Genomic DNA, 19,880 nt, shown 5'->3' on the forward strand with positions numbered 1-19,880 from the left:
ACTACTCAGCCTAAACGTACAAAAATTACTAGATGTAACATGCATATTTATCATTTGTATATGAGAGAGGCAACAGCACTCAGCCATGCAATGTTTTCTGTGGAGGCAGCAGTTAGAGTTAAATAGTGGAGATAGTGAAGATCTGACTGGAGTATTTGTGTTTAGATGAGCTGGGGGGATAACAGTAAGATGTGAACCATATGCAAGGAAGAAATCAGGATAGGAACACAATGTCATATCCTTTCATTTCTGCATTCAGAAATACCAAGCCATAACAGAAGCATTTTTCATTAAAAATCTTGCATTCTAAGATGTCTGCTAATACCACAGCTGTTTAAATGAAAGCATCTGGCATGGTTTGGTTAAATGTTCTAATTACATGAAACATTTGCAAGCGGTTTGGAGTAAAGGATTTGTGTACATGATATGAGCTTTCCTTAGTGATCAGAACATTTGTCTATGTGATTTCAGTATTTGGATTAACTGCAAACTGCTCTTAGAATTTAGAGCATTAGATCAATTGTCTACCTAAATTCAGACAAGATTTAGAAAAACTTGGCTAAATTACCTGCATATTTACCATAATAATTCTGTAAGCACTTTAAGCATTTGTTCAATTCTCATACAGCTCATTGCAGTTGGTTAAATACATGGAACATTAGGAACATCTGTGCAAGCACTGAAAGCATTTAAATGTGTGTCTAAACAATTCTCAATTTTCCGCTGATTATGCAACTTTGTGGTTGGGGTGTTAAACTCTTAAGCTGAAGGTTTAAGCTGTAATTTCAACATTATCATATTGTGATTTACTAATAAATAAAGGTTTGGCATGAGTTGTCATAAAAATATTAAAGGAACTGGCTCAGTGGCGCAGAAGCAGGGCATTCATCTGTGACACTGGAAACCTGACTTTGGAAATGTGCTTCAGCCATTGGTATTACCAACAGGGGTGGGTGGGCAGTAGAGTAGAATGATATGTCCAGTGACAAGCTCTCTTGTCCCAAGGCAATTCTGGGAATAACCACTGCCTGCATGACTTTCAGTGGAGTCCAGAGGTTTTATTGTTCTAGAGTTCACGAAAAGAAGTGACAGATGCTGACATTATTGCATGCTATTCCTCCTGGGTAAGGATTCTGACTGTTGTTGCACCAGGATGATGGCTCCTGGTTCTCAATCAATAACTCTGGACTGGGTCATTACAGCCCTGGTTCTAGACATTGCACCCCAAGGGTGATTCCCTGAGAAATCAGGGGACCCATCCAGTGAAGGGATATGTCCAGAATTGTTCAGCTGGGAAGATGGATCTGGGAACATACCTGGATGTTCAACAGCAGGTCAGGAGAGGAAAGCAATTAAAAATTAAAGAAAGTGAGGGAGTAAAAGTGTAGCATAAACACTCATACAAATACAGTGAGTGGAGAAGCATGCCACATGCAGCACAGAGAGCAATATGAGTGGTGATTATAGAGTGTGGGGTTAGCAGTAACAGAAGTGAGTACAGAAGGATGCCAATAGTTAACAGTGACTGCTCTGTGCAGAGGTGTAAGTAATTAGTATCAACAGCAGTGAGAAAGATTAATTTACAGCTATAATAGAAGTGTGTGTATCAGAGATTCCCATGTGCAGAGTGTGGAGCAGTGCAAGTGGTGACCATGGAAAACAATGTGAGCAGAGAGAGAGAAAGGAGTGTAGGGGGTGATAGTAATGACAAGAGCAGTGACCGCTATATGCAAGATATGAAGCAGTCTGTTTAAAGAACAGCGGGTGAGCTAGACATGCAGATGTAATAAGTGTGACTGGAAAAGTGAGCATGATGTGTAGGTGTGGAGCAGTGTGAACAGTGACCGAGCAGTGCACAGAGTGCAGTGTCACCAGTGAGGAACAGATGAGTGGAAACTGGTGCAGGTACTGACATGAGCATGGAGTTCATATATATCTGCAAAATGTAGAGCAGTTTGAGTGCTGAGTATGCTGTCCAGTATTAGCAGTCAGAAAAGTGAGGGCAGAGTAATGTTATCAGGAAGTATAGCATTACGATCTAGGTTTAGATTGCTCAGTGCAATGTGCAGTGACAGCAGTGAGAAAAGTGAGCACTGTGTGAGAGCGTGGACAACTATGTGCAGTAAGCATAGTTCTCAACCAGTTAATGACAAATCTGAAAGAATCAGGGGCTAATCTAGAAATAATCAGTGATAATTAGAGACACTTTTTTAAAATATTAGTACTATTAACTTGAAACATTGAGAGAATGAGAGAATGTGAACTGATATACATTTTCCGAAGTAAAATAAATCTATAACTCTAATCATTGTCATTAGGTATTATGTGTAATTCACCACCTTTTCTCCAAAAGCCACCAGTTTTAGGAGGGATTAAGATGGAGAGAGCTAAAATCTCAGTATCATGGACAGCTGAGAGGTATGGCAGTGAGCATGGAGTGCAGTATTAGCAGTGGTAAAGGTGAGAGCAGTGTGGTGTTACTCAGTACAGCAATAAGTACAATATAGAAAGTGCAGAGCATTGTGAGCAGTGAGTGTGCAGAGCAAAGCACTGCAATCAGAACAGCAAGGATAGCAGCATGGAGCTTTGAGCCACAGGCATGATGAGCCCATGGTGGTACAAAAATAAGTGTTGTGAATCATTCAGCAAAGATTAGTAAGTGGATTAGTGAGTGCCATGCACAAAGTGCAGAGGGGGCAGTGCCATATACTGGAGACCTGAGTCTGGCAATGTGCTTCAGCCAGAGGAAGGACAGAGTGCTATGAGCACTGAGTGTAGAGTTTAGAGTGAATATAACAGATCAGTGCAGAGTGCTGCAAGAAGTGAACAATGCATAGACTGATGTGCAGAGTGAAGAGCAGCATGAGTGTCGAATGTGAGGTGCACAGCACCAACAGCAGATCACAGACTGGATTCATGGACGTATGACAGGGCTGAATGCAGAATGTGGCAAGCATGAGCACGGCTAGCATCAATGGATCAGAGTGCAGAATGCAGAAACGAAGCATCGCATCCTGTATAGAAACATCCTGAAAAGAAGGAGTGCATTATACTAAGGTAGCTGCACTTTATAACTTTATGCCACATACTCCAGCCCTATAGCCTTAGTGATAGATCACTTCCTCTCTTACTGCGTGCTGTTCAAAATTCTTTGTTGGTGGGTCTGGTTGCTTGGAGGGGATATAAAATGCACATATCAGTGCTGTCTTGTTAACTGTTCCACCTCCTTGCAGCTATACTATGTGATATGAGCTGCATACTGTAAGTTCAAGGAACCACAGAAGGTCTCAGGTTGTATTAAACCCAAGTTTACTCAGTTATCCTAATAACAAAAATATTTGTCTAATTGGATTTATAATTCAAAATGAAAACAAAATAGTACTTTTGGATACTTTCCACCAACTATTTACAGTCCACATAGCCCCACTAGGACTCTGGTTATCTTTTAGAAATCTCTATCTGCAGGCCTCAGCTAGCCCCCATTTTCAACACCATAGTCCAAATGATTCCTCCAGGTATTTTCCACAAGTTAGCCCCAACTGGAATGTTGCACTCCAGATCTCTAGCATCTTTTCGGTAAGCTCACCCTTCTAAACCACCTCATAAGGAACAAATTCCTCTCATGTTGTTGCAGGCTGCCTCTTTTTGTACACCATTAACTGACAACTAGTGCCCTGTTAACTGGTTAACACACAGTATTCCTGACTAATGCTATGGGAACTTCTCATTCCTAAGGCACATTTAAAGGCAAAGACACTTTTTTTTTCAAACTCAGCATGCCACACAAGTTAACAGCTTACTTAATTAGTGTTTCATCAAGATAAGCCAGTGATATGCAGATTATCTGGAAAATGCAGCATATTTATAAATTGCTCTCTTTTGTTGCATGGTGGCATACGGCACCTATAGCATTAACTGAAGGAAAGGGGTGGTTAAGGAATTCTACTGGACACAGCATAATGTGCTTTACTTTATAACAGGTGTAGGTAAGTGCCCATAAACAGCATGTATTACATACACTAATAGGTTGTGAGATATAGTATTCCTGGACAATATGTATGACGCTAATGTGAGGGTAGAGGGTGAGCTTCTTTATAATGAGTATTCTGTACATAAATAAAAGGTGGGGATGGTGCACATAAATAATGAGCACTACATTATACAGTCTTGGGGAAGATAGAGGCACTAATGACAACAGCACAATTAGTGTACACTATATGAAGGCTATGTACTGCTTATGTGCCAGGATGCCATGCAAGCCCTGCTTTCAAAGCAGCAGAGCTAGTTAGAACACTAATCAGGACTTTCCACTATGCCACTATGATAACCTAATAGTACATTCATCACAGATACAGGTAGTAGTGAGGTCCTTGTTAGATTTATACTGTACATTACAGCCAGTGCTCTGTCTTATATCTACATGAATATCGTCCACACAGCCACTGACAAAAACAATCACACTGTTGCATCCTTGCACGTATGAATCTGATTTTTGCCACATTTTGTTCAGATGAATGGTAACCTGCTCTGAAAAGACAGAATTTTTGGAGCTTCTTAATATTGAATAAAGCTAGGCAAACTGAAGGTGGTCCTGGGTTCCTCATTCTGTATATTTTGGCTGTGTGTCAGTAGATGTTTTCTTATTCATTTTAGAGGTACGTTCCATTTATTTCTACCCTACATTGACTATCATACCATTCAAGCAATTAACAAAGAAAACTGGTTTATTAAAAGGTCTGTTATGCATGGCTGTAAATGTTAGTATTTGTGTCAGTTAGATAAACAGCACCAGATTTATTAAAATGCAGTGTTGGTGTATAAACTGAAAGCAAACATTAATCATCCAGTCCTGAAAAGTAAGAAAATATCAGTATTATGCTTTCCCCATAATTGTTTCTTTATTACAGACTGAGACTGTTTGAGTCCAAACTCTGCATCCCACCCCCAGCCCATTGAGGTTTTAGTCATACCACCCATAACAGAACCATCGCTTATTTTTCAGTGATCTATTACAAGAGTACAAAGATTAATGCAATAAATAGCAGGCTGACATGATGCCAAGGGTATCACCTTTGTGGAAAACTGCACCTTATTCAAAAAATGTGATTCAGCCTTTTATCTCTTTACTGTACAGTTCAAGTATAGATAGATTATGTCATACAGCATGTGACATCACAGTATATCTAGTGTGAGTAGCAATACTATTCATGTATGAAATAAAATTTCTAGTATTAGGGAAATTTGTAATTCAAACGTGGTTAATGTGAGTCTAACAGAAGCACGTGTGTGCTGCTGAGCTGGGAATACAAGCATACATCTCAACCACTTAGCACAAGAAATCTGGACAAAGCCTAAAATAATTGGTGGATGAAGGGGTCTATATTATCTTATCAAAAAGGCGTTCCATTGAATGACTTTTCATCGACCCATAATAAGCAAAGTGCCATTTCAGCAGAAGGCCACATTAGCAAATTCTTTCCCTGGGAAAGAAATCGCTTGGCCATCTTTGTGAATTTGCCCTTTTCCCCACCGTAGTTTAATCTCGGAGTTGGCATATTTAGTTAGTGTGGGTGGGGGGGCAAGGCCCCCCCCAATTTGTAATATTTAAAGTGATGTGTACTTCTTGGTAGGGCTAACGATTTCTTTCCCAGGGAAAGAAATCGCTGATGCGGCCGTTCGCTGAAATGGCACTTCGCTTTTTATGGGTCGATGAAAAGGTGTTTGATGGAACACCTTTTTGATAAGATAATATAGACCCAGAAGAAAACCCAAACATAGGGACAGATTTTAAATATTGCTCTTATCAACTAAGAAAGATGCTAGAATAACAGGATGTATGCTAGCATGTATTTTCTGAAGGATATGAAGTATGAAACTCAAATGTATGTCATTATTTAATGATTATAATCCTCAGTGATTTGCCAGAAAACCACAAATTTTATGAAGCACAAACCAAAAATATGAGGCAAAAATCTGGACATTCTGTGAAAATCTAGAAAGCTAAGAGGTATGAATGCAGGTGACAGCTTGATAATATTTAAAGAAAAAAAACATTATTTTAGGAACTGCAACCTTGCCATTGTCTAACTTTCTAAACTAGTAAATGGACTCAGTTATGATACATTAATATAATTTCTGGTAATAAGATCCTTATTCTTTAGACAAAACCAGCAATATTTCAATATCTATTGTTCATGTTCCAAATAATAAGTCAGAATTGTTTTCAGCTGTTACTTTTAATGCTAATGACCTTTGCCCTTAAAGACTTGTCTTATGCCTCATACTATCCATTTGGGAGAACAAGTCATTTTATTTGTTTGTTTATTTTTGTTTACCAGGTTTGTCTGACTGGGTTTAGTCAAAAATCCCTTTCCAGCAGAGCAGGTAGAAAACCTTGAACATACTATCAGCATTTTAAACAGACATTCACTAATTGCATGAGCACACATTAAATAGTATACATTCACAATTACACATATATTTGCTATTTATATTCCATTCATATGACACAACTATTACAGTATAAAAGATACGTGTTTAGTAGTTGTTGAGCACTGAGCATCTGATGAGGTGTATTAATGCTTAGAAATTCAAAGAACTGGAAATGTGAGAAGGAACTTGGGTTTGCAGAAAATGTTAATATCTCACTTAAGAGGTGGGGTATTAAGCAGGTACAGAGACAATTAAATATTGTTATCATAAGATGTAAATTAGAAGGAAAAGATGGGGGTGAGCAGTGTCACAAAACTATGTAGATGTTAGTAAAACTATTCAGGTATTGATGAGGACTGGTTGTGAGACGTAGAATTCTGAGTGAAGAGAAATGGTTTTATGGTAGACAGGAGTGGCATTTATCCTGGAGACATACACTATCTGAAAGATGCAGTGAGGTATGATACACAATGCAGGACTTCAGAGTATTGCATTTCAATTTTATCTAACTGGGAAAATGAGCTGATCCACTGAAACTTATTTTTAGACACAACCTGAGTCTTTCAAAAATGGCCAAAATAAATGAAATAAATAAATACATACATACGTATGTATATACATACACATACAGTACATATCTGGAACACCTGGACCACTTAAAGCTGCCAGTTCTACCAGCATGGCTGTGTAGACTAAAGAAGCTGGAGTACCCATGCAGACAAGTGAAGAACATGGTGGCATGTCTGCAATAGCTTGATTTAGAAAATTCTACACACAAAATACTGAAAATCTTAAGAGAAGTATCAGCTTAATTTTTTTTTGTGAGTTATACAGTCTACACATTTAGATTATTTAGATAAGATTTTGGAGGTCTGTGATGGATGAAAATTTTTATATCTTATAGAAACCTTTTCATTTGAAATGTGAAACCTTTTAAATAATTTCTTATTTTATCACTCTATTGCTAAAGCAATCACAGTGGGTTCACTACAGGTGATCCTATTTGAAGGGAGACCTAGAAGGTTAAGGCAGATGAGTGAATTGCTCAGGTGAAATCCAGTTCTACAGTTTTGTAGTCAAGTACACTGTAGCCTATGCTATGCTATACTGAATTCTAAGCACAACATTTCAAAAACAGTGCAATATATAATAAACCATATATGTAGGATAAAGTTCTTAAAATGGGTAGATCAGTATCATGAGTAATATCCTTTAGTAGATTTGAAATGTCTGGCTCTTGACATCCTGTACTGAGTGTTGCTGGTAACCACGAGTTATAGGTTCATAGGTTCATAGGTTCATAGGTTCATACTAGGCTATCTGCCCAAGGGCATTTATAAGCCTAGCCCATAGTTATGTGGCTTTCGCCACCCCTTTAGTTTGAATAAAAACTATGCCTATCATTTTTCTGTGCCTCTGTCAAGCAGTGACACTGAAGTAATCCCTGGGGTATATCTGCGATCTCCCATCCATTGGTCAAGATTCCTCTTGAACAAGGCCAGCGAGGTGCTCTGCCTCACATGTACCGGGATTTTGTTCCACAGCATAGGGAGTCTCTGGGTGATGAATCTGTCCCTCCAGCACGTTCTATTTATAACCGTGTCAAGGTTTAAGTCTCCGCCCTTGTGGTTCTGAGGGATCTAGATTTTTGAGGTGAAGCATATTCATCAAATCTGGGTTTGACATGGCCTTATATGTCAGGCACAGGTCACCTCTGAGCAAGCGGTATGAGACTGAATAAAGCTGGAGTTCTTTCAGTCGGGCAGCATAAGACATATTTTTGAGACCCTTTATCCTTTTTGGTGAGGAACTTTTGGGGCCTTTCAAGCTGCATCAGGTGTCTGGTCAGATACATTCGAGCGGGGCATTGTACTCAATCATAGGTCTAATGAGTGATGAGTACAGGGGACGATGACCTCCCTTGATCTAGATGTGAATCCCTTCATGATCAGGTGGGCGATATAGAAGGTTTTCCTAACTACTTTAGCAACATGAGTGTCAAGCGAAAGACTACTGTCAACTTGGGTCCCCAGATCCCTGATGACTTTTCTGTGCTCAGTGGATTGTCACCTATATGGTAGCTAGGGGTAACCTTGTTTTTCCCGAAGGGTATGACTATGCATTTTTGGCGTTTAACTTCAGGCCATGGCTCTGGCACCAGTTATCCGTTTCTGTGAGGCCCTTCTGGAGGATATCTGTGTCAGATGTGTTTTCGACTATGGCCCAGTTTGCAGTCATCTGCAAACTTTGTCAGCCATAACCCTCCTGTGTTTGCTTGTACTTCAGAAAAGTAGATGCCGAACAAGAGTGGACCCAGGACTGAGCCCTGTGGGACACCACTTGTGACAGGCTTTGAGTCTGACATGGCTCCAGCAACTCTGACCCTGTGGGTTCTGTCGCTTAGCCAGTTTGCAACCCATCTTGTGATGTATGGGTTTACATTCAAGCTGATGAGTTTTTCGATGATACCTGAGTGGGGTATTGTGTTGAAGGCCTTTGCCAGGTCGAGGTAGGCTGTATGGACTGCCTTTCCCTCATCAATGGCCTTGGTGACTGTCTCGAAAAAGTCAACCAAGTTTAAGAGGCAGGATCTGCCTTTGACAAAGCCAAACTGGGTTGGATCCAAAGTCTGCAAGTTCCCTATGTCTTTATTTATGAGTTCCATTATGATCCTCTCCATGGCTTTGCAGATAAGGCTTGTCAAGCTAATGGGCGGTAATTTCCAGGGTCTGTGGAGGCACCGCCCTTATGAAGTGGGACCACAGTCGCCGTGCGCCACTCCTTGAGTGCGTATCCTGAGGTGAGGCTAAGATTAAACAGCTGTCCTAACTGTGGGTTTAATTCCTCGTTGAGTTCATGAAGCACACAGCCGGGGACACCATCCGGTCCCATGGATGCTGTGTTTTTGCCTTAGTGAGGGCAGTTCTCACCTGGGCGTTGGAGATGTTTGGGGGCTAAAATCCTCTGGAATAGATATCTCCCCTTTTGGGGGGGGAGAAGTTTGCACTGAACCTGTCAGCCAGTATGTTAGCAATGTGTGTAGGTTCAGTAATTTTCACATCATTTTGAACTAATTCTGAGCATATCTGGGAGTTTCCTCCTAGGTTTCTAACATAGCTAAAGAAGGCCTTATGATTGTCTTTAGAGTCCTTGGCGATTTTTCTCTCAAAATTTGCCTTGGATGATTTTATGAGAGCTCTTAGTTTTTACTTATAATGATCAAAGGTGTCTTACCTTTCAAGGATTTTGCTCTATCTTGTAGTAGCTTCCTCCTATTGTTGTAGAGCTTGTTTATGGCTGGGGTCCACCAGACTGGACGCTTGCCTTTGGTACAGAGAGTCTTAGTTTTGTTTGGGATTGCCTGATCCATGCAGTCCTGTAGGTGCTGGTAGAAGGCATTTGTAAGTGATTCAGCGGTTTGAGTAATGTTTACCACTGGCTCAGGGGCCTTAAAGGAGACCACACTAGTTTTTAGAAGTGTGAAATCGGCTTTTGAGAAGTTTTTCACTGTGGTCTTTTTGTTTCAGGTGGGGCGGGATGAGGACCTCCAGCGAGATTAGTTTATGATCTGATCTCACCAGTGAGGGTATACTTCCGGTGTTGAACATTTTGATCCCATGTTCGTGATGATGAGATCAAGTATGTTTTCACCTCTTGTGGGGATGGTGACTAGTTGTTCCATGGCATTTGAGTTTATGAACTCCAGGAATCTTTGGGTTAGAGTGTTCGGGCTTGAGTAGTGTTCCCAGTCTATATTAGGGTAGTTGAAGTCACCTAGTATGATGGTGTTTGGAGATACATTTATCCCCTCAATGTTTTCAGGAAGGCCATGTGAGGTTCCTGAGTTTGAGAGGGTGGCCTGTAACATGCTACAAATTGCAGAGCAGTCTTGCCTATGGTTAATTGCACCTGGATGGTCTCCGATGCATCGTGCGTTGCCACCAACCTTGAGGTGTGGGTGTCCTTTATGAATATGGACACCCCTCCTTTCTTGGTGTTGTCGGATTTTGGGGCGGAGCATGATATGAGGTGAAACCTGTTAGTGCTGGGGTGCTCTCAGGAGCCTTGAACCAGGTTTCTGTCACAGCACAGACATCGATGTTCTCCATATTGAGAAGGGCCTCAGTGCGTGCATCTTGAGATTGAGACTTCTGGCATTGAGCAGCATTACCCTTAGTTTTTCCTTTTGGTGTTCTAGGGTGGTAGGTTTAGAATTTGAGCCTTGCCTAAAAAGGCACTATGGGGTGGCAAGAGCCTTTGCCAATATCCGGAAGCCCAGGGGTGAGAGGTGCAAGCCGTCCCTTGGAAGCAGCGAGGCTTGTCCAGCATGTCATCCCAGGCAGACAGACATTGGATCCCCTTTGAATGACACCAGAATTTAAGCCAATTATTAAAGCTGATCATCTTATCACTGTATTGTGGCATCATTCTAGGTGAAGGTAGGATACTGCTCAAGGTCAGGGTCATACCTGCCTGGGCTACATAATCAGAGAGCTCCTCGGCGTCCCTTTTCATGTAGTCCAAGGAGGTGCGTCTCAGGTCGTTGACACCAGCGTGGACAATGACTGAGTCGTACTTGTACCTGCTGTTGAGAGACCTGAGTGCTTGCGTTATGTGGCGGATTCTAGCGCCCGACAGGCAGCTTACTGTGACCTTCTCCTTACTCAGTCTGGTGGCGGACGTCAGTGTGTCTGACTATGGAATCACCACTGACAAGTGTGTCTGGCATTTTGTTTGGCCTTAAGGGCTGTGACTGCTTGACACTCTGACTGTGTGGTCTATGTGTTGCATGTGTTGGGTCGTGAGGTGGTAGTTGTTTGGGTGTCTGCTTTGGTGGCCTCTGATGTTTTGGTAAATTTTTGATCAGAGCCTCCGAGTATGTCTTTGTGTGAGTATGTGTATGATTTGAAGTTATGATGGTACCATGTGTGACTGGGTATGTATTGTGTGTGGTTGCCTTCTCCTCCTGTCTGGTCTTGCCAGTCCTATGTTGAGAGAGCTCAGCCTCCAGTTTGGCCGTATAGTTGCATCTCTGCATGTATTTGTGTTTTGTGGGAGAAGGAGAGGATTGTCTGTGTACATGAGGCAATTGTAACATTGCCTCAATATTCCCAGGTTCACCAGTTGAGCTGGAGAGGACACTAGCAACTGATCCCTCGACATACTAGAAGTAGTAGATAAAGAACTTTCAAAGGACTCCGGGGAAGTGGGTTTTGGGCTGGTGGGGTACTATCTATAATAAGAGTGCTTTATCAAGGTGCAAGTACTGTAGGAGTAAGTGCTAGGCTTTACAGATAGAGAATAGTCTACTTGGGAATCAAGTAGAGATGAACTTTTCAGTTATAGGATATGCTGGTTAGATCAGCAGTACAGTTTAGCGTGTTTTATAGCAGGGGCTGAAGGGAGCTAGGAATTGGCCCAAAACGACCAATGGACTACTAGTTTCTGGCTGAAACTTCACCAAATCGGACAAAAGGCAGCTCAGTGCTTCCCACTCCCACTGGTAAGCAAAGAAACTTCCCTCCTTCCTAATAAGGCAATGGATCAGTAACAGGAACTAAAAACAAAGCCCAGGGATCAGCAACTCTGAAACTGGACTACTCTAGTTCAGTAAAGTGGGAAAACAAAGAGATTTTTGTTTTATTACAGAGATAAGGAAAAAACAGACAGTAAATGCTATAAATGCTGTAAATCGGCTAGCGCACTTTAGTGTGTAGCCTACAGAAACAATTTGCAACAATTAGTAACTTAAAGTGCAATAAACAGTGTAAAATGCAGAAATCACTTAAAGTAGCAGTAAAACAGGCGAAATGCAGTCGCTAGCTTAATAACAGTGGGAAAGCCACAAAAATACTTATATCTGGTAGAAAGTCACTCTTTTAGCTCTCTGCTGCTTGGATCACTCTGCAGGCCACCACGAGGATCTGTGCAGAGTTGGTACAAGCTGGAAAACACGTGTTTAGCATGTTTTATAGCAGGGGGCTGAAAGGAGCTAGGAATTGGCCCAAAACGACCAATAGACTACTAGTTTCTGGCTGAAACTTCACCAATTCGGACAAAAGGCTGCTCAGTGCTTCCCACTCCCACTGGTAAGCAAAGAAACTTCCCTCCTTCCTAATAAGGCAATGGATCAGTAACAGGAACTAAAACAAAGCCCAGGGATCAGCAACTCTGAAACTGGACTACTCTAGTTCAGTAAGGTAGGAAAACAAGAGATTTTTTTTTTTTTTTTTTTTTACAGAGACAAGGAAAAAAAACAGACAGTAAATGCTATAAATGCTTTTAAGTGGCTAGCACACTTGAGTGTGTTAGCCTACAGGTAAAATTAAGCAACAAATAACTTTTTAAGAGTGCAAAACAGTTAATCAACACAAAAACAGTTTAAATAGAATGCAGAGCTGTATAAACAGGCTAAGATGCAGTCGCTAAGCAGTAAATATTCAAAAAGCCAGAAAAAAATACTTAGGTTCATAGGTTCATAGGTTCATACTAGGCTATCTGCCCAAGGGCATTTATAAGCCTAGCCCATAGTTATGTGGCTTTCGCCACCCCTTTAGTTTGAATAAAAACTATGCCTATCATTTTGCTGTGCCTCTGTCAAGCAGTGACGCTGAAGTAATCCCTTGGGTATATCTGCAATCTCCCATCCATTGGTCAAGATTCCTCTTGAACAAGACCAGAGAGGTGCTCTGCCTCACATGTACCGGGATTTTGTTCCACAGCATAGGGAGTCTCTGGGTGATGAATCTGTCCCTCCAGCACGTTCTATTTATAACCGTGTCAAGGTTTAAGTCTCCCCTTGTGGTTCTGAGGGATCTAGATTTTTGAGGTGAAGCATATTCATCAAATCTGGGTTTGACATGGCCTTATATGTCAGGCACAGGTCACCTCTGAGCAAGCGGTATGAGACTGAATAGAGCTGGAGTTCTTTCAGTCGGGCAGCATAAGACATATTTTTGAGACCCTTTATCCTTTTGGTGAGGAACTTTTGGGGCCTTTCAAGCTGCAGCAGGTGTCTGGTCAGATACATTCGAACGGGGCATTGTACTCAATCATAGGTCTAATAAGTGATGAGTACAGGGGACGATGACCTCCCTTGATCTAGATGTGAATCCCTTCATGATCAGGTGGGTGATATAGAAGGTTTTCCTAACTACTTTAGCAACATGAGTGTCAAACGAAAGGCTATTGTCAACCTGGGTCCCCAGATCTCTGATGACTTTTTCTGTGCTCAGTGGATTGCCACCTATATGGTAGCTAGGGGTAGCCTTGTTTTTCCCAAAGGGTATGACTATGCATTTGTTGGCGTTTAACTTCAGGCCATGGCTCTGGCACCAGTTATCCGTTTTGTGAGGCCCTTCTGGAGGATATCTGTGTCAGATGTGTTTTCGACTATGGCGCCCAGTTTGCAGTCATCTGCAAACTTTGTCAGCCATAACCCTCCTGTGTTTGCTTGTACTTCAGAAAAGTAGATGCCGAACAAGAGTGGACCCAGGACTGAGCCCTGTGGGACACCACTTGTGACAGGCTTTGAGTCTGACATGGCTCCAGCAACTCTGACCCTGTGGGTTCTGTCACTTAGCCAGTTTGCAACCCATCTTGTGATGTATGGGTTTACATTCAAGCTGATGAGTTTTCGATGATACCTGAGTGGGGTATTGTGTCGAAGGCCTTTGCCAGGTCGAGGTAGGCTGTATGGACTGCCTTTCCCTCATCAATGGCCTTGGTGACTGTCTCGAAAAAGTCAACCAAGTTTAAGAGGCAGGATCTGCCTTTGACAAAGCCAAACTGAGTTGGATCCAAAGTCTGCAAGTTCCCTATGTCTTTATTTATGAGTTCCATTATGATCCTCTCCATGGCTTTGCAGATAAGGCTTGTCAAGCTAATGGGGCGGTAATTTCCAGGGTCTGTGGAGGCACCGCCCTTATGTATAAACTGAATCAGTTATAGCAAATACAGTTATAACAAATGCTCTGAAATATACTGTATATTTCCAATATGTTTGAGAAGGACAGTCAGAACACAAGAAGGTTCAGGCGAAAAAGAAAAAAAAAGTTTTGTTTTACTTTTTGAAAAGGTAAAAAGGAGGAACAGAAGGCCTTATCAAATGTTCTCTCTGTATTAAGAAGAATGAGCTAATGACACTAGACTGGGAGGTGTGTCACAGTAGGGGCGGGCAACTGCAAAGCCACCAAGTATAAGAGCAAGACACCAACAGGGAGGGAAGGTGGGACAAAATAGCCTAAGACAACAAGCTATGAAAGTTTTTAAACAGAAAAAGATTTCTGAAGATTCTGAATAGACAAAGTGCTTTATATATATTAAATTATAAAACAGTAATCTGTTAAAATAATCAAAAGATACTTATATTTTGTAGCTCAGTTGGGGTCAAACAACTTCTCCAGCCTGCACCAAAGACCAGAACAACAACTTTTTTTTACAAGAACACAAAAGAACCAGCCCCCACTAGCCAAGAGATAATTACACAGAGTAAATGTTTCAGTTTATACAATAGCCTAAGACAACAAGCTATGAAAGTTTTTAAACAGAAAAAGATTTCTGAAGATTCTGAATAGACAAAGTGCTTTATATATATTAAATTATAAAAACAGTAATCTGTTAAAATAATCAAAAGATACTTATATTTTGTAGCTCAGTTGCGGTCAAACAACTTCTCCAGCAGTGCACGTTAACAGATTTTTGAGAAACGGTTGCCTGTACAGTGCTTACCTGATCTATCAGTTACATGCCTACTCAGTGAATGTACATAGCACTTCTTAACCATGATCATTAGCACTTACGCACTATTACCTAGAGTAAGTGACCTCCAGATTTAGAGCAGAGCGTCACAGGCTCCACTTATAAATCGGGTAATCTTGGCACTGCAGAGTTCAGCTGTTGCTTGTGGTCACGGACCACACCATTCACATAGTTATGCCCATTTTAGTGAATGTGATGTGGCTTTCACTGCTTCCATTTTAAGACATACATTCATTCCGAGTGACTGCTACATATGTTGGACAGAATTACAACTGGTTTCCAAAGACATCCGATTCCTTCATTCAGAGATAAATCTCAGTGCAGTGTGAATCATGACACTGAAAGGGGCTGAACAATAAGCCTGTTAATAATTCTTTGTGATATATCAAAATTAATATATTTTAAGTATCAATTGTAAGGAAAAAGATTTAACATAATACCTAAAATATTCTAGGAAATGTTTGCTTTAACATGCAGACATGAGATGTTTCATTTCAAAAACAACAGAGTGGGATGTAATCACTGATTTTTTCATTTAAATGCTTTTAACTTTGCTTCATACTGATACTTTCATATTAGCCTATTAAGTATTTTTCTCTCAGCCTCATTCCCATGAGAGTTTGAGACAAGCTTACATTGATATTTTACATGTAGCTATTTGCATTCCTACAGGACTTTTAAATAAAATATCCATGTATTTTACATATTAAACTATCAGGTTCTAACTGAACTAAATTGCAGGATGTTTTTTAACATAAGATAACCTATATGCAGATGACTTCGTAGCTCACTAAACTCTCCCAAATCCACTGCTTGCCAGTTAAATATTTATTTATTTCCATTTGTTAACCAGGATGTTCCAGCTGTGTTGTGTAGAAATACTGGCTTCTTTTTCTCATGGAAAACTGGTACACTGATAAGGCCAAAAGCTATCAAAGTCACATCTAAAACATCTACGAGCTCAGTTATGTGCCACACAACTGCCACATGAACTCATAGATTGGTCTCCTGACAGAACATGACAAATGTACACCAAGTTAAGTACAGCTTTAGCCCATAGACGACTTCACTCTTACCTTTTCTCATTGTTCTTCTTTGTATCGTAAAATCTTCGCACATCTCAGAATTTCTTATAGCATTTCTAACTTGTATAACTATTTTCAAAGACTACCTTTGTTTAGGTGTATTGATTCCACATGTTGAGCAGGCCACACAAACCACAGACTCTGCATCATTTAAGAACACAACTATCCTGCGAATCCTAATAAATAATGTCTGCTTGCAATCTGACCATCAACATTTCTTCTGAGATCCATCTGCTTTCCATTCTTTTTATAATACATCTGTTTTACTTTGTCTCATTCAGTCTCCATGATTACATGTGTTTGCTTTTGGGTGTGTATGCTATGTGCGTATAGTCAAGCGTTTCAACATCATTGCAAAGGAAATGATCTTACAAAGTTATTAATACACTATTTTATCCTATCTTGTCAAGCAATCATGAAAACAGTTATCATGCATTATAAATCTATCTGTGCTACTCTCTGTATTTCTGAATCATAGTGCTAATGTACAAATACGCAGTCTACACTTTGTTCTTCTGAGAGGTACACTTTGAATGATAAAAGAGGCTACTATCTTAAAATAATGACTACGTACAAGGCAATTTTAGGAGTTTCTCATTTAGTCATAAAAAAGAAAACACTGTTAATATTCATAATCTTAAAGCTGCATAGATACATTGTCAACAATTCTAATGTAAAACCATGCCATACGTATGTCTTTGCTATAGGAAATATTAAAAGGAAACTGTCAAATGTGTTCATAATCATGTTTTACATTACTTTTACTTTACAATGACATATATTTTCTGTATAGAAACATGTAATAAATTGAGAGCTCATTGAATACAGTTTTATGCTGAAACCATTTAAAATACATTTACAAGGAAAAACACCCCCAAAACCTTTTTTCTTTACCTTGTTGTATGCAGCATTTTAAAATGTAGTAACTTAATAAAGAATATGAGTGTAATTTCAGTAGAAATTTGATTTTTAGAAAAAAAAAAGATGATGTTAATGGAGTAAGGACCATACAACACTGGTGTGTGAAAACAGGGAAAAGACTCTGATCTTACCACTATTATAAGGCTGCCAAAGACGGAATCGGGTAGCATTTGTCTGTGCAGTATATGGCAGTGGAATATTAATGAAGAGGACATCAGTGCTTTGTGGGAAGTAGAACTCATCTATGAGCTGCCAGGTAATACCACCATTAATGGAGTACTGGAGAAGAATGGAATGGGACCTATCAGGAGTACCTATATAAAGAAAATATGCAGTCATAATAGAATACATAGAATAGTTTTAAACAGATACATTTAAAATTCAAAGCATATAACTTTTTAGTAAAATAATTCAATAGGTGAATTCCATACTACACTACAGAACATGGTGTGTCATTTAAAAATGCATGCTAACAGTCCATTTTTCTGGTAAAATATCTTTGATACCAATAGATTTCTGGAGGTTACATAACTGAGTTGAATCACTAGTTTACAACCCGTACTGGATCTTAGTTGCTCTAATTTAATATTATACTTCAGGTGATAGTGGTCTGGGGATTGCATGTTGAATACTTGAGCTTGAAATGCTAAGTTTTGGCAAAATCATGCGCATTTTACACTAATGACAAAAAAACACACTTCTTCACTCGTGTACAGTTTCCCTGATAACAGCTTTCATTTCTGAACTGTCTTTTTTTGCCATTTTTATGAAAGTACTTTCTGCTTTTCTATTAAAAATATCTGGAAGCTGACTGTGGAGTGTTCTTCAGGTACAGGTCAGAATTAGTGATGAAAAGAAAATAGTTGTCAGTGAGATTTCAAAGCCTTTGAAAAGGCAGGTCTAGATGGCCTGCGCTAGCTTTTGCCCATACAACAGCCTACTACAACATTGCCAAATTTGCCACTGCCTCTCCATATAAAACACATCACTGCCTAAACCTCCATAACCTAGGATGGCTTGAGTTACCTCACCTAATTCAATACTACCAACTTACAATTGCCCATAAAGCCCTTCACCACCCAGAAAATATACCTATGCTCTCTACTCTGATAAAACCTTACAATAACCTAAAAACCCTTCGCTCCTCCAGTAAATTACTGATTCAAACTTCTCTAGCAAAGAATACAGCAGGTGACTCAATATTTTCCAACTCAGTTGGTAAAATTTGGAATCAACTTCCTCCAGACCTTATAGCCCAAACTTCTATCACACTATTTAAAACTCAACTAAAACATTTTCTAACCAACCACTGGCTTTGCTCGTGTAATTTCCCTAGCTGAACACATACCACCTACCTTCTCCTGCATCCTTTGCACTGTCTAACAACTCTATTTCTCCAACTCTCCTTCATTTCTACCTAAGAAATTTGACTCTATTAACTACAAACTATTATTTTCTACTCTTTTCTAGCCTTCAAACTACTTAATTACGTATGTCATTATTGTATATATCTGTACTGAAGAGATTTAATATTTTATGAATACTCTTACTGAAAAACTTGCCTAAATGCCTGTTTTACATGTGTCTCTAATTCCCTATGTATTTAGAATACCTGATTTTAGTTGTGTCTTAAACTGCCTATGTACTTTAAATGTACTTTTGTTACTATGCATTAGTGCAGCTTAAACTGCCTATGTACTTGGAATGTACTTTTTGTTACTTTGCATTAGATAGTGGAGCTTTTCTACTCGGGCCTCCACTGAAAATGGACATGTATCCAGCTGGACTAGCCCGGTTAACAAATGTAAAATAAAAAATAAAAATAAATACATGGAACACACTTAATGGACAAGTCATTTTTATTTACCCAGTACACACACACACACACACACACACACATGCACGCATGCACACACACACACACACACACACACACACACACACACACACACACACACACACACACACACACACATTGGGCAGGTCCTGAAAAAGCTACTCAAACAACAAAAGGTAGAGTACAACAGTCCTATTAACCCCTGCCAGTAAGGTTTTAAAATGCATTTTCTGTTATTTTAGCCAACACCTTCATAGTTTATGGTGTGAATAAACTGGTTGTTAGAACTTTGATAACAGTCATGGTGTCACTCTTAAATGAAACTATACTCTGTATTGAAAAAAATGCCTATAGGGCACAAATATCTATTCGAAACAATATTGGGAAAATTATGTAAATTGTATACCAGCCTCCAGAATTATAAGGAAAAGCATACTAGAGACTCTAAAAACAATTTACTGCCTAGCCTAAGATTTCTAGAGGGAGCACCTTTTTTTATAGATGTCAATGAACAGCAAAATACTCACTTTGGTAGATGATACCCCATGATATACACAACGATATTCAGTCTACTGTACTGCAAGCACTATTAGCACTTAGTTTATCAGCTCTAGAGTTATGTAGGTATCACTGTAAACTAAAATACTGGATCCTTTTTACTAGTTCACATTACTAAGGGTTATATGTTTCTGTGCCAGAATCAGACTGTGTGCAAGGTTTATAAATAGACATGCAACCAGGTTGGTCCACCCTTTTGATGTATATACTTGTATACCATAATGACCTAATATGTAATCTGCCCATGCAGGTGCAGTAGGAATACAGCAGTTGGGGAAGAAGAGGCT

The 19,880-nt window shown here is 39.8% G+C and overlaps 1 protein-coding gene across 4 annotated transcripts in view; it reads right to left on the reverse strand.

Moving 5' to 3' along the window:
- Positions 1–19,880, reverse strand: part of RELN (reelin) — a 3,085,913-nt gene that overhangs the window by 566,161 nt on the left and 2,499,872 nt on the right. For all 4 annotated transcript variants that reach the window (XM_044088524.1, XM_044088525.1, XM_044088522.1 and 1 more), the window contains exon 38: positions 17,330–17,512. In XM_044088524.1, coding sequence (XP_043944459.1) covers positions 17,330–17,512 — 183 coding nt within the window. The remainder of the gene's footprint in view (positions 1–17,329; positions 17,513–19,880) is intronic.

Source organism: Protopterus annectens, chromosome 11.part0, assembly GCF_019279795.1.
Source record: "Protopterus annectens isolate FY-2018-M chromosome 11.part0, PAN1.0, whole genome shotgun sequence".
Classification (NCBI taxonomy): Eukaryota; Metazoa; Chordata; order Ceratodontiformes; family Protopteridae; genus Protopterus; species Protopterus annectens.